The sequence below is a fragment of the Lichenostomus cassidix genome, chromosome 3, assembly GCF_008360975.1.
Source record: "Lichenostomus cassidix isolate B80296 chromosome 3, HeHo_3.0, whole genome shotgun sequence".
Lineage (NCBI taxonomy): Eukaryota > Metazoa > Chordata > Aves > Passeriformes > Meliphagidae > Lichenostomus > Lichenostomus cassidix.
Window position 1 is genome coordinate 20448959 of NC_139483.1, and position 16023 is coordinate 20464981.

The 16023-nt window shown below is 36.9% G+C and overlaps 1 protein-coding gene across 1 annotated transcript in view; it reads right to left on the reverse strand.

The window, feature by feature from the left end:
• CENPF (centromere protein F) overlaps nucleotides 1-16023 on the reverse strand; it is a 35546-nt gene that overhangs the window by 9776 nt on the left and 9747 nt on the right. The window contains exons 7-13 of the mRNA XM_085054829.1: nucleotides 15785-15987; nucleotides 12984-13109; nucleotides 11954-12082; nucleotides 10320-10442; nucleotides 7579-7714; nucleotides 3161-6609; nucleotides 523-2643 (exon numbers count right to left, since the gene is read on the reverse strand). Coding sequence (XP_084910955.1) covers nucleotides 523-2643; nucleotides 3161-6609; nucleotides 7579-7714; nucleotides 10320-10442; nucleotides 11954-12082; nucleotides 12984-13109; nucleotides 15785-15987 — 6287 coding nt within the window. The remainder of the gene's footprint in view (nucleotides 1-522; nucleotides 2644-3160; nucleotides 6610-7578; nucleotides 7715-10319; nucleotides 10443-11953; nucleotides 12083-12983; nucleotides 13110-15784; nucleotides 15988-16023) is intronic.

Sequence of the window (16023 nt, forward strand, 5' to 3'; positions counted from 1 at the left end):
TGCCATGACCTCCAAACAACTTATTTATAACCAACAAGCAGTTTTTAAGATGGGTTATTTTATACCCATGCTTAGAACTTGACCAACTAAGAGTCACAACAGGCTAATGACATTTTCACACAGCAAGTGTACCATTGCTGTTCCACTTTCTTTTGAGCTTCCAAAGTATTTATTGTCGATACAAAAACTCAGTCACCCAATACCAATTTATTCTTCCTCCCTTTTTTCTACAGGAAAGAGGAAAGTACCCTGCATTATTTGATTGTTCAAACTTCTGTGTCTACTTTCAAGCTACCTTTTCATCCATCCTATGCAAAACAATGCCATGTTTCCCAGCTCTGTAACTTCAATGAAAACTCATGATTGCATGGAAAATGTAATTTTAAAAATAGGATGTTTCCTGCAAAAGTCTGAGGTTACCATTATTTTAAGATTTAGTTCATTAAGGAAGTGGTAAGCCCAAAAGGACACTTTATCTTCATTCCTACAAAGGGTACTCTACCCTAATGGAAATGACATTACCTTTTTACATAGAGTGTTCTTTTCACAAAGTGTAGACTCCAGTTCCTTCTCAAGGTCCTTATAATACATTTTTAGAATATTCAGGATATCTGGAGAGGTTTCACCATCAAAAAAATGTTGCTCCTTCAGCTTCAACTCAGCAACCAGATTCTGCAGCCTCTCTTTTTCCTGGTGCCAGCATTCAAGCTCATGCTGCATGTGTGTCAGCTGCAAAGATAGTGCTTCTGTTTCTTTCACCTGCTTTTCAAGAGCACTATTTTCCTGCACCTTTTCATCAAGTTTTTGTTTACAATCCATCAATTCTTGAACAAGTACTTCCCTTGTTTCATCCAATTTGATGTTTACATTTTTTATTTCCTGACATTCCTGTAATAGCATTATTTTATCTTGCTCAAGACGAGCCACCTGATTAATCAAGACTTGCTCTTTTGCTCTAGCATCTGCTTCCTCCTTGCATGAAAACTCTAATTTCTCACTCATATCTTTGAGCTCAGATTTCAGCAATACCACAGTATTTTCAAACTCATCCTTGATTTGTGTCTTTTCTTCCTCCTTTTCTTCCAACTGTTTTGCTTTAGTCAAATTCAAAGACTCTAGTTCAAGGAATCTTTCTTGCATTTCTTTTAAGTCTTTAGCCAAACAGTCTTTTTGTGAGGTGAGGTCATCAATTTGCAAGTTAGAACATTTCAGCTTTTCAGTCATCTCTCCCATCTCTGTTGCTAATGTTTCTGCCTCTGCTTTAGCAGCCTCCAACTCAATGATTGTATCTTCTAGATTTTTCTCTGACATCTCCAATTCCCTTTCAAGCCTCTCTATTTTATCCTGAAGAGAGTCAGCTTTTCGTTCATTGTCTCTCAGCTTTTCAGCAGTGTGACGTTTTTTCTTCTCATCAGACTCGATTTTTACTTTCAGCTTCTCAATTCCACATCGCAATTGGTCTGCTTCTTTCTGTGCTGAGCTGAGTCTTGCAGCAAGTTCTCCCTTTTCCATTAGCAAGCTTTCCAAAGATTTGGAAAGCTTTGAATTTTCCATTTCTGATGAACTTAATTTATGCTGCATCGTTTCCAACTCTCTCGCAATCAGCTCTTTTTCTTTCTTTGAATCCGCTGCTTCATTTTGGAGTTTTTCTAAGGTGAAAGATACAGCATCATTTTCTAAACTTTGCAGCTTCTGAAGAAGATGATCTTTCTCACTGGATAATTGATTTACATCGGATTTTGCAGTGTCAAGCAGATTTGCTTGTGTCTTCACTTCATCCTCTAACCTTCTAATGAATTCAGTAGAATCCACCTTAGTTGTCTCCAGCTCATTTAATTTCTCTTGTAGCTTTTGATACTTCTGATCCAGCTCTTTTTTGCTTTCAGACAAAATACTCAGTTCTTGGCCAATATAGTTTCTCTCAGCTGTGACTGAAACAAGGTGCTCTTGAAAGCTAGAAATAGTTTTCAGATTAACTTCCCTCTCCCTTTCTAATTGCTGACATTTTGCCTGGAGAATTTCAATGTCAGAATTTAGGTTCTCAGGTTCCTTCTCTGAGACTACTTGAAGACATGACTCCTGCTTATTGACAGAAACTGGTTCATGTTTTTCCTTTATGTCACAGTTTTCTTCCTTAACAGCTACAGTAGCTTCCTCCAGCTCTGCAAAAGCTGAGCTGTTTGAGGTGGATTGTGCCTTCTGGAAGTCCATCTCTGAGTTTAATTGCTCAACTTGCATTATTAAATCAGCATGGGTTTGGGTTTTCTCTATCTCATAGATCAGCTTCAAATTTTCAGCAATCTGTTGTTTTGCCTCTTCCTGAAGCATTTCAGTGGTTATTTGATTTTCACAGAAATACCCAGCACTCAAAACCCCACTACTGGAAAATGACAATGCACTGGCATGGTCTGAGGGGCTGGTTATTTTTCCTGACATATTTCTACACTTATGTTCTCCAGAAATTTTCTCAGTGAAATATTCCATTAATCTTGCTTCAGCAGCGCCAGTTTCATTTTCACACACAGAGACATCTCCTGCAGCCATTTTCTCAATGGGGATTATTTTAAGATTATTGTTTTTCAGAGCTGAGTTTTCAACGGGCACTCCCAGCTTATAAGGACTATTGTGTTCTTGTTCTATGTTCTGCAAGGAATAAAAATCAATCAATTAAAAAAAATAGAAAAAAGATAGGGGAAGAATACACATAAGAGAAAACAAGGTAAGTTTTAAAGTTTTCTTAAACTAGTAAAGCTCCCACTCTTATGTAAAATAAATAGAGAGCATCTCTCCCTACTTCACAGTCTTCTTTCTTACAGGAAGGATTGACACTTATTTATACACACATCTTTGGCCAAAAGGTTTTTAAGATACTGAGGGAGAAATTTGAGATAAATTTACTGAAAAACTACATTCAAAGATATCACATACTTCTGTATTTTGGGAAAATACGTGTCTACGTGACAAAGAGAAATATTATTAACATTGCTAAGGGGACAAAGATTACTGCTCAAGTATGGATTATTTTTCTCCTTTCTCAAAAAAAATAGCACTGGTACTGTGTGACACAATTTTAAATAGGTTTTGTTACAAAATTTAAATTTGGGTGACCACAAATCAAAGGATTTATGTAAAACTCATTTGTATGACAGCAAGTACTTACATTTTCAATATCTGTGCACAGCAGTGAATGAGAACTTAAATCAAGGACCTGTAGTTGGAGTCTTGCTGCTTCCAGCTCCAAAGAGAGATTCTCAGTTTGTTTTCTTTCTGCTGCCAGTTTGCACTCCATCTCCATAGTCACATTATTCAGCTTCTGCTGCCATTCTTCCTTTTCAGATAGATTTTGCTGTTTGAGATGATCTATTTCTTTCCTTTCAGAAAGTATCATTTCTTTCAGCTCTTGTATTTCCTCATTTTTCATATTCTCTTGAACATGAAACTGATCTTCAAGCACTTTGATGGCCTTCTCATATGTCTGACAGAGCACCTGAAGTTCTTCAATTCTATTTTCAAGGCTAGATTTTCTTGGAGTAACACTCCTGAGCTCTCTAACAGAGTCCAAATTGTGCTCATTATGACAATTTTCAACCAAAACTTTTGTTGCATCCTCTGAAATTACTTCTATAGAGCTGTCTGGCTGATCCATTTCCTCTGTCCATTTGCATGTACCACTGTTATGAGAATCAACAACCTCACTTACTCCTATCAAACAGGGATTTATAGAAAGGTCTGAGGAAGAACCCATGGCCTTAACTTCATCTAGTTTAGACAGTGTGTCATCTTGGCTGGAAGACAGCGACACTCTCACAGAATCTACATGAGCACTGCTCAGACTTGTCGACAATGAAGAATTTTCTGCCTTCAGTATTTCAATACAAGACTGTAGCTCACAAATCTTTGAGCTCATACTGCAGTGCTCTTCATACAGTTTTAGGTGTTCGTGCTGGAAAGTCAAAAGCCTCTCTCTTACTTCAGCAAAGTGTATCTTAACTTCTTTGCTGGACAACTGTAAATCTTCGTAGTCAGAAGTACTGCATTCTTTAAGTCTGAAGGACATTTCTTTGTTATCAGAACACATTCTCAGATCACTGTAATCACTTTGGTCCATAAGTTCATCAGGAAGAACAGCTTTATCAGCTTTTAAATTGCTATCTTCATTCATCATGTTCTCTTTCTTCTCTTCCTCTTTATCAATACCTGTGATGCCATTGGTTTTTGCACCTTTGAATCCAGAAGCTAATGCAGTGTTCTCACTCTGCAACCTCTCACACATTTTCTCGAGCTCTCTTAGCTGGTTTATTGTTACCTGCAAAGAGGATGCCAACACCATCGATAAAGGACTTTCATCTAGTCCTCTTTTGCCACAATCCTGGGAAATGTCACCATAATTATACACCAATGAGTGGCCTTCTTCCTCTGATACTGCAAGTGAAGAATCTGCAGTTTTCAGTTCTTTAACTGAGAGTAGTTCTTGCTGCAGTCTCTCTTTCTCTCTCACGCTTTTCTCAAGTTCTGCTTCCGTGCCTTTTAAAGCAGTCTCCAGTTGCATCACTTCCAACCTGCAGTTCTCTAGAGAGAGCTCGCTATCCTCAAAATCCATTTGAAGAAGCTCAAGTTTAACTTGGTATTTATTCAGCTCAATGTCCTTTTCTTCCATGGACTTTCTCAGCTCTTCTGAACAGGGTGTCTGCTCACAATTAACATCACAGATTAGAGGCTCATTTTCTGTTTGTAGTTCCTTTCCCAATTGCTCCTTTTCTTGAAATACAAGGCCACATTTCTCTTGCATTGTATTTTGTGTTGTCCTGACATTTAACCTTTCCTGACTTAAACAGTCAAGCTCCACAGAAGGAACATGTTGGATGTTGGAAAATTCTGACTGCAGTTGCTGAAGTTCTTGAACCAAACCCTTTTTTATTTTTTCTGAGGCTATTAATTTATTTAAGATATCTTTGTTCTCACTAAGTACCTGCTTCTCTTGTTCTAATTTTGCTTTTTTTCCCTCAAATTCAATTGTCTGCTCTCTCAGAATGCTCACAACTTTTCCATTTTCTTCTTCTACTGATTTATACTTTGCCTGCAAAACTTCAAGCTCTGTTTTGATTTCTTCAGTTCTTGATTCAATATGCTGTCTTTCCTCCTCATGTTTTCCAGACATTTCAGAAATTATTTCTTCTCTTTCCTTTAAACTATCACAAATATTTTTATTTGCCTCCAGTAAAGTTATTTGTTCTTTCTTTAAAGCACTGCTTAAATCCCTAAGGGCTGCATTTTCTTCAGAAAGTTCACCAATTTTTTGACTGTATGAGCAAATCATTGAAGACATGTCCTTCTTCTCTGAATCCCATGTTTCAGACATGAGCTCCAGCTGTCTTAGTGAATCCTCAAGCAATTTATTATTGATCTTTAAATCCTGAAGCTCAGCTTGTTGGTTTTCTAATCTTTCATTCAGAGTTTGCAGTTTCATGTCCTTTTCCTCAAGAATAGCTAAAGTTTTTTCAACTAATTCCTGACGTGCTGAAATATCTGCTTGCAAGTTACTGATGTGCTGCTCAGTTTCTGCCACAAAGCTTTTGTGCATCTGTTCTACTGCAGATAATCTCTGCTCTGTTTCACTCTTTACTTGCAGTAAGTCTTCATACTGCTGCTGCAGATTTGAATTCAGCTGCTTTTGAGTCACTAAAGAACTCTCAAGAAGAGAGACCTGCTCTTGTAAATTGGCCAGATCTTTAGTTTTTCCTCCTTCTAGAAGAGCTCTTGCACATCCATGATCATCCTCAGCTTTGGAGTTACTCACTGCAAGCTGCGTATTAGCTAAAGGGGTCTTATCTAGGTTACTTTGTAAATTAACTTCTCCATCTCCTGTCATTTCTGAAGTACCTTTCACTTTTAGAAGACAACAGACTTTTTCATATTCACCAAGTAGGTCATGATAGCATTGTTCCCTTTGCAGTCCTTGACTTGCTGCTAACTGTAACTTTTCTTCGAATTCAGCAACTTGGTTGGTGAGCTGGAGTACTTTACAGGACATATTTTCTATTTCTTTACAGTACTTTTTATCAGAACATTCTGCTTTCTGCTTAAGTTCATCAAAAGCTTTTTTTTGTTCTTCTAATTCTGCACTTTTCCATTCCAGCATATCTTGAAGTTCTCTAATCTCTGTGGATTTCCTGTCATTTTCATTTTGCATCATTCTAAGTTTCTCACTGTGCTCATGATTTTTGTTTTGCTGACTTTGAAGGGAACTCTCCAAATCTTTAATATGAGCCAGCATACCTTCCTTTTCAGACTTAAGTTTATTTATAAGATGATCAGTCTCATTTTTCCATTGAGATAAAACAGTAGTCTCCTTTTGCAATTCTTCACATTCTCTCTGCTTTAATCCAAGGAGCCCCTGCAAAGCTTCCGATTCTCCCTCCATCTTACTTATTTTAGAGTCTTGTTCTTTAATATGATTATCTTTTTCCTTGAGCAGGTCTCGGGTAGACTCTTGTTGCTTTTCCATGTCAGCTAAAGCCATTTTCAACTTCTCCAGTGAAAGTGAGCTGTCTTGCCTTTTAAATTTTTCTTCCAGTAACTTCAGCTCCACTTCTTGAACAGCATTCTTATCTGCAGAAGAAAATACCATCAAATCTTTGCCAGTGAATACTGGCAAGTCTACTGATAACTCTCTAGATGAGGCATTACTATTTACTTTTACTATTTTCAATTCTCATTCTACTGCAAAGCATTACTCTTAAATTATATCACTGAATGAAGGATGTTGATATCACTTTAGGCTTTCAGGTACTACATACAGTCTGCTTTCCACTGTACAGTTTGATACAAGTCTGCACTTCAAGTCAGTCAGTCCTTACTTCTCAGGTGTAAACCTGAGGTTTCTGTGTCTCACTTTCACCAAGTCTTTATAAAAAGAAGTACTGCTTTTTTCTGGGTTTTTCCCCATGTTTTTTTATTTTAAGGACAAGCCTCATTCCAGTACTTCTTGTGAGTCAGTCCTATATTCCATCTCTGCCAAAGAATGTCTAATTCTACACAGAATGAAAAGCTAGATCAATATTTTTAAGAAAAACAGAATCAAATTCAAAACTTCCATTTTGAAACCTTGACGTTTGCTTAATGCACAGAAACAACTGGGAATCTATCCTCTTTTTTAAGTAGCTCCCCTGAACTGCAAGGTGTATTTCAACTCAATTCCTGAAAAGCTGTGTTCTCAATTAGAAATAAACACCGAAACCAAGATTGAAATATCAGTGGTTAGGTAGCACTTTCCTATTTTTTTAACTCTGTGAAATGCATAAAGGAATTGCAAAACACAAGTTTTCTATTTTAAATAGATTCTATGGAAATCAATTTGCTGATAAATTCAGTACATTTTGATTCTTTTCAAAACAGCATATCTTCAAGAACTGAACATGTTCATAGACAAAAAAGTCCTTTATTGACAACAAACTCAATATTGTTAAAAAACACTAATCAGGTCCCCCGGCAGAAACGTTTTGCTTAATTCACAATGAAACATACAGCATTGCAGGAAACACACAGAAAGAGTTCTTTAAATTTAAAATCATAACTCACTTTTCATCTCTTCTGCAAAATTCTGGCTTTGCTTTAGAGATTGCTTGATCATATTTAGTTCTTCTTCAAGCTGGTGGATCTCTTGCAATTTCTTTTCAAGTTGACAGTTGAGAAGATTTTTCTCCTGCTTCACTTCCTAAAACAAAACCAAATAAGACCATATTACATGTAAATTGATAAGGAGATCAAAGGACTCCATTCATTTAAATCAAAGTAAAGATATTCTATTAGATCCTGTTAAGACTCTGGTCAGGTATGCCCGGGTTCCTAAGCACTACTTGGAAACATAAGCTGAACCTTTTATTCTTAATGAATTGACAGCATCTGAGAGATGCTGCCAGTTGATGTAGTCAGTGTCCTCCTTGTTAACATAGAACAAACAGCTCCACATCACCTCACAGATAGAGATAGGTCAGGACAGGTTCTGAAAAATCTGAGCTGATGAAGTCAAGCTACTTTCCCAAAGCAGCTTGGTAAACAAATCCCTGCAATGGCATCAAAATTAACATGAAATGTGTAGATCAGATTTCACCTGTCATCTCATGTAGAGCCATGCTCTCTCATCAACATGGCACCACTGGTCAAATTTTATTTATAAGTACTTACACTTTCAGACAGCTATTTTGCAATTAACAGCATTCATTGATTTTGAAAAAACCCAAACAAGCAAATGAAACACACTACCACTTAAAAAACCCTATGTAACTACATTGCAGCATTCAGGAAACCAAATAAAAGTTCTTTTAAGGAAAATCATCCTTGTTCTTCAAACTCCTGTGCACTGGACAACAGATGGCATGGAATTGGCATGGCTCAAATGGAAACAAACCATCCATTTTTCATCCATTTACTACTAGCAGATGGGCATTGATCCACAAAAGCCAAGCTCAAGAAATGGAAATATCTGAGTGAAAAAAATTAAAAGCTTGCTCGCATGGCAGGGTTGTTTTTGCAACAACATAAATCAATCACCCTCAGAACATGATTAAAATTGTCGTTGTCACAAACAGTTACCTTCCCTTCTACTCACAGCCTTCCCTACCCACAGTCTAAAAAAAACAATCCAGTCACATATAAATTTCAATGAATAACTCTTCTAGCGATCTTAATAAATATTCAAAGAAGTTCAAGCATCTAAACCCCTTGCATTCAAAGCACCATGCACAGATGCAGTACAAGTACATGAATTAAACTAGCCCATTCATTAGAGAATCTAGGGTGACCTATGGAAAGAAAAACCAACAAGTTTAAGGAATTAAAATGGCTGAAAGGTCCAATTGTTTTGATTTGGTGCAAACATTCCCAATATTTGTAGACTCATAGATTGGGTTGGAAGGAACCTTAAAGGTCCCCTAGTTCCAACCTCTCTGCCATGGGCAGGGAAACCCCTTGCTAGAATAGGTATAGAATTTTTAACTAGTGTCTAATCCAAACCTACCCTCTGTCAGCTTGAAGCCATTCCCCCTTGTCCCTGTCACTAAATGCTCTTGTAAATAGGCTCTCTCTCCATCTTTCTCGTAGGATTCCTTCAGGTACTGGAAGGCTTCAAATAGGTCACCCTGAAGCCTTCTCTTTCTCAGGCTGAAGAAATCCAATTCTCTCAGCCTTTCCTCATTGGATAGGTGCTCCATCCCTCTAATCATCCCCTCGGTGAATCTCCTCTAGACTCGCTCAATGAGTCAATGTGTGAGAGAGAGCCAATCAGCTGGGCCAAAATCACACAAAGTGCTGTTCTAACAATAGTCACATTCCAATAACTGGGAATGTTCTCAGACATTGCAATCTACCAGCAAGAATGTACCTAATTTTTCACAATATACTCAACCTGTACAAATGTTAGTGATGATCTGAACAAAACCCACTATTTTGCTTTAGATTTTTGCAGAGAATTTTGAAGGTAATCTTTTGGCAGGAGCTGCGCCAGGTTGTTTTATATCTGCTGATAACTGGCGACAAGCAAAATGAGATTGTTTAACAAAACCGAACTGTGACATAGGTGTCCAGCAAAGTTTTTCCTATTTACCGCTGAATCTCCGAATAAAGGATAAAATTTGCATTGAAATGTCTCCAGTGGCAACACTGTAACAATTTCAAATGTAGCTGTTCCGGTTGCCACCAAAGAAAAACAGTGTAACTGAGAAGATAGAGGAGACTTCAAAGTGAAAAGGCTTCTGCATGTGTGAGTGAGGCAGTAAGGCAGCATACAGAAACTTCTCTGAATTTACCTTCATTTAGGGGAAAGTTTTCCAGAACTGTATATTTATTAGACTGTCTTATTCTAAGAAAGATGGTCTTCTTTTTAGAGAATATAGTATTTGTACAAAAACGCTGAGTTTGAAAGTATAAATCAAAGCAGCAGTCAATGATTCTAGAGTTTACTTTTAAATCAAATAAGCATTTTATTATTCTACTTTTATTTCAGAACCAAAACTAAGAATCTCTTGAAACAATATATTTTTTTAATAAATCCAAAATTAACTAGAACCATATCAGCAGCATTACAGCAATGAATCCTAACAACAAAGCTCATTCCAGAAACTGCACCAATTTATGTGATCTGCCATTGACAGGGAAGGTCTCATTTTGAGGTATAACTAAGATGAGTTATTAAGATAGCCCATAAAAGTGTTTAAAGATTGCGTTTGAGAAAAAACACAATTGTGAGCTCTACAGTAATTAAGTATTTACAAATTGCTGATTTATGGTATTAATTCTGCAAAATACTCCTCAGCATTGCTCACCTCAAAGCTTTTTGTCAGATCAGCTTCCTTTGCCTGGGCTGCTGATAGAGCCTGCTCTGCTCTGCACAGCCTCTGGGTGAGATTGGTGGTGTCATGTTCCAAGCGTTGTTTCACTGCCATTACCTGGAAAATCAGCATTGTAATCACAGGCATATACAGCTTCCTTCTTTAAACTCCCATTCTTGAACTCAACATTCTATTACAAAATTAAACTGCATTATTTTATCTCATCATGAACCCAAGCATTGCTTCACTGTTGTTTAGAAAATAGCAACTTATTGCCTTTCCACTCATTTGCCTCCAACCAAAGAGATGGGATGTCTCTGAAATAAATACATTTCTAGACTGTCTGAAATCAGATTAATTCATCCATCTTGCAGCTGCATCACCACAATGATATCTGTAGGGTATAAATGAGATTGGAATATAATTGCCTTTTTGCTAAGCTATGTGAATCAGAAAGTTAGGATCATGACCGCACTTACTGCTCTGTTGACACAGATTTTATAAAAAATGAACAGATTTTAACTCTTTTAAAATAGTCCTTAAAAGCTCCAGATTAAAAAGGAAGAAAATGCCACTGGTGGGTTAAAAAAAAAAAGTCTATTCCAAGGTCATTAAGTAATAAATTACCTTTCTTTGAGAAGGAAGTAAAAGGTACTTATTGTCCTCTCAATTAAATCAATTTTTCAGTAAGTGTATACAAAGGAATATGCATATATAAAGAAGCCTCCAGTAAAAACATTTGACAATGTAAAAACAAGCCTGCAAGAAAGCTGTTGGCAGTTTTAGAAATTATGTTTTCATTCACACTGCCTGCAAATAGGGCTTCTCAATATAACTTTCACAAACCTGTGGCCCTTTTTAGACATTCAGTCAGCTCTGCTGCTTGAGAGATGCTCTCAAGAGTCTGAGGTTTTTAAACATTCCTCTTTTCTGGTCACCCACTCCAGAGGCTTGTGCTGCTTTCTAACTTACTTAAAGTTGGGAGTTTGTGACAACTAATGTGTTCTAATAGCTAGCTGCTGCCAAAGCTGTGAAAGACCTCATTCATACTGATGTTCTTCCTTCCACAAGCCCTAACATTCATCTGATTTTGTGGAGAGCAAGTTCAGGGAGTTAAACTGATAGCAAACACTTGGGCTTGTATACACAGATGCTAACTTAAATGTAAGATTTTCTCTGCTCTTTGATCTCCTCTATCAGCTCTCTCCAGGATCACATGAGGAGTGCGTGGTCAGGGTATGTGAAATGGGGCTGTTTTTCCAAAGGACAACAACGTGTTGGTCAGTAGCTCTATCACCAAACTACACCTCTGCATGCTTTATGCATAAAATGTCCTGTGATCAGCCTTAGCTGCTCCTGTCTCGGATGTATTTTACCTGCACTGTCTACATTTACATCCTTGCCTGTGAGAAGTGGACTAGCCACAGATTTTTAAAAGCCTCTAATTCACATTTAAATACATAGTATTTCAATAAGAAATGGTAAATACATACTGCAAAACATTATTACAAGAAGCCACATTAATTATTTTTTTACTTTATGTATAATTAAATGAAGGCAGTACTGTTGAGACAACCAAATACCAGCTCTAGTAGTGGACATAAATGCTAAAAAAACAAAAAGCCTACTTTGTCAAATTCTGCCTGCAGAACATTGAAGTCATTTTTGGCTTGCTGTAGCTCCTGATTCATTTTGCTTCTCATCTGGTTGCACTGCTGATCCAGTGTTTGTAAGGAACGCTGCTGACAAGACAGTTCCTAGAAAACAGTGGCAGAGAAGCAAAGAAATAAACACATGACCACAACAAGCCTCTATTTTGGTTACTGCAGAAATAACAACTGATTTTTATCAGCAGGCACTGCCTGCTCAGGGACACTTGTCTTACACAGCAGTTTAAACCCAGCTTTGATTCATGATGCAAATGCCACATAGGCAAGAATGGCATTAAACCAGTTTATGTCATCTGCTTAAGAACTTAATTATGGCAACACTCTTGCCACAGAAAGGGAAAAAAAGGTAATCTAAAACTAGTGAAAGTAATAGTGTTAAAATTTTTCATATGAAAGGTAAGTTTCATATAAGAATTACATTACAGTACAAGTGGACAAGTTCATCTCTGCTATTAATTACTTATCGTACCATAAGGTAAATTTGCTACACTTTGTCTCTCTGCAAGAGCTGGCATGAAGGAAATGAAAGACACTAATGCTAATTGACTATGTTAATATCTTCTGAGTATGAACCAAAATTAGAATAATAGAGATATAATTGTAAAGAAATTATTTTCTTCTGTGTGAAATGCATGAAAAACTAACTCAGATTCCACAGAAATAACTGAGTTGATTACTAAATTTGAGCTCCCATATACATAATTCTATGAAAAATGAAGCCCAGTTTCTCATGGATTTGCATCTCATTTCATTTCTCAAACATATTCTCTATTGTCTAGTGAATACCAATATAATCCTGCACCTCTCCAACAGCCTCTCCCCTCTATCGTGATGGTTTTCCAGTTTTTTTTCAAATTTTTTTTCAAAACCTTTGCAAATTTTACCACTCAATTGAATGTGATCACAATTAACAGAAAAGCAGATCCACAAAATAAGCCAAGTGATTTCATCTCAGGAAGCCAAAGTTCAAAAGTTATCCTTGCCTTACCTGCTGGTATTCCTTTTCCTTTGCCTTTATTTTCTGTTCTAAAGATTGACGAGCACTCTCAGCATTTTGTCTTTGGCAATTCAGTTCTTCTGACAATCGCTTCACCTTTTGCTCCAACATTTGGATCTATAATAATTTAGTTATCAATCACAAGTGTTAAAGATGCAACTGATGTTTCATTTAAATGTACAAAAGAAGACTGTTTTCAGCTACTACAATTGTTCTGGCATTCATATAACTAGAGTAATTTTAGCTGATACCATATAAATTCTTAGCAATCCAAAGTACAAAACTCATTCTTCCTTAGGTTAGTGAGAAAACACGTGTGTATATATAGAAAGAGTATATATATTTATATGTATATATAAGGTGGGTATGTGTATACATGAGTGTATATACATAACAATAAAAACATCTTCAGAAAATCAGTGTCTTTGACAGTCTGCAGAAATATGCTACATCTGGCAGTAAGAATAGATTGTATTTTCAGTACCTCAGGTTGCTACCAACTAAAGAATGACTGCTAGCTGCTAAGCAACTAAATATTTAGACTGATAATAAATGGATATTCCACTGAATTTCAGAGTGATTCAGCATGTTGACTTGGACAGAAAAAAAGAAGCAACTATCTTAGTTTACTACAATGGAGTATTTTTTACAATATAAACTTCAATTTAAAAAAAAACAAAACAGCAGGCTACGTTCTAGGCTCACCTCCACATGAGCTTGTTACTTAACTCAGCTGATTATGTCAATATTATGTCACCCAAGAGAGTGAAGCACTGTCCACCTAACTTTCTGAACAAAAAAATGCAATTTTTATTCCAAACCAAATCTGTTAATGCAAAAGATGTACTTTTTTTCCCCCCCGAGAGTAAGAAAAATGGCAAAGGGTGAATGGGACTCTCTTTTTCCAGCAACAAGAGCTGTTTACTGGATTAATGAAACAGTAGAAATAAGAAAATAAGAAGCAGGTAGTTGTATTGGGATGTCAGGTTATTAGGCAGAGCCTGCAGGGATCACGAACTGCTGTAAAATCATATGGAAACCTGACTACAGAAAGGCTGCAGACCTCACAAGGAGTGAAAATTCTCGATAACACAGCGGAGGTGCTGTGGTCTAGGTCTGTGAATACCACCAGTGACAGAGAAGTGCACAAAGTGGGTATCAGTACTAAATTCAGGCTACAAGGCTAGAACTAAAATGCAAAATCTCAATCCAGTTATACTTTTGAAGTCCAGGATGGGCAGGCAGAGAACCAATTCCAGTGCAAGAAGGAAGAAACAGAGCATAAAGGAGTCACCTTCCGATGGCAGGACCAAAGGAACCTTCTGGGACAAGATGCACTGCACCTTAAGGATGGGCTGCACCTCAGTTCCAATGGTGGCAAGTCCCACTCCTCCTTGTACTTCCCCAGGCACATTTCTAGCTGCATAGCCTTGCCCCTTCCCCTGAGCTGCTTTTAATTCCCTTGGATTCCTTAAAAAAAACAATCCCACTCAAACCCATAGAAAATTAACAAGGGAAAATTAACTACATAATACCCTAATCTTTTAGGAAGTCGAATCAAGTAATTTGTCGAACCAAATAACTTAAAATAAAGCCATTTTCAGAGAAATTGAGCTGTCAGATTGGGTCAGCTGTCCTCCCACAAACTCACCATGATGACAGTGCCTTTATGAAGTGAAGGGACTAGGCCAAGAGTTTGATTTTACCTTTCACAGCCAAGACTTCCCCTAAACTAGTTCCTCATAACATTCTCAAAAGGCAAGTGTTGCTGTCTCTCTGAAAAGGCAGAGTGATCAAAGCTTACATGCAAACATGCAAAAGTTTGTGTTTTTAAGGACCAATACAAGAGTTGTGGGAAACAGCAGCTTACCAATATACTTAGGTAGCATGCAGAAACTTGCTGGCAAACATGGATAATTATTATACCCAGATAAGAAAAATTTTTTCCCTATGCTGTAGATTAATCAAACTAGTATGGAAAAAAAGTAAAAAGATAGATGAAATTATGAAGATTCAAGGAATTCTGACACGATTTTCAAATTTGTTGCGTGTTGTGAAAAAGAATTTTAGGAAGATAATGCAACCTGATTAATCAAGAAAAAGACCTACTTGCTGCCTTCTGCAGTTTGAATTGTTTTAAGCACTAGCATTCTCTTCTTTGCATTTTATGAGCAAAAATTTCAGATTTGTATATGTATATATTTACATACACTCTGTAAATGCTTGACTAAGCAAATTGTATTATCCTATTGATTTTTACTATGAATTCAAACTCCTTAGGATTAGGTTATGAAATTCTATTTCGAAACTGCATATATTCTTAACCTTGCATGGCATTTTTACCTATACTTTATTTAACACAAGCAATTTACAATACAAACACTATGCCCCCACAACACCCTTTAGTATAAGCAATAGACTGATTTTCAGCTGAAGTTGCATGACAGTTTTTTTCAGGTCAGAATTTGCCACCAGATGTCATTGTTGCTCTATGCAACTTGATCAGTAAATATTTTTCAGAATTTGAGTCAATCTTAGCTGAGTCTGAAAAATATTTCTTCAGGTGGTATAAGAGCCTTCCAGAAAGTGGGCAACTGCTTACACGTATCAGTGTTTTTACACATAATACATATCAAACTAGCATATACTTCTCAAAACCTGATCCTCAGTAAACTCTCAAGAAACTTAGTCTGAGAACCCTGGCTCTTACTAAAATGGCTGAAAACTGACACACAGGAATACTAACAATGAATTGTAAGGACTGTGAGAAGATGTGTGATGCAGCCTTTTACCTGTGTGGTAGTTTGATCAAGTTGTGTTCCTGTTTGAGTCAGTTTATCTCTAGTTTTGCTCAGAATTTTATCCTTCTCTGTTAATTCCAACTTCAATCTTTCCAGCTCCTGTTCAGTCTCTTGATGTTTATTCATATGGGACCTCTTCATTTTTTCTTGAGCTTGCAGTTGCTGTTCTAGGTCTTTAATAATGGAATTTAGCTCTGAAATTTAAAACCAGTAAAGATTAAGGATACTTT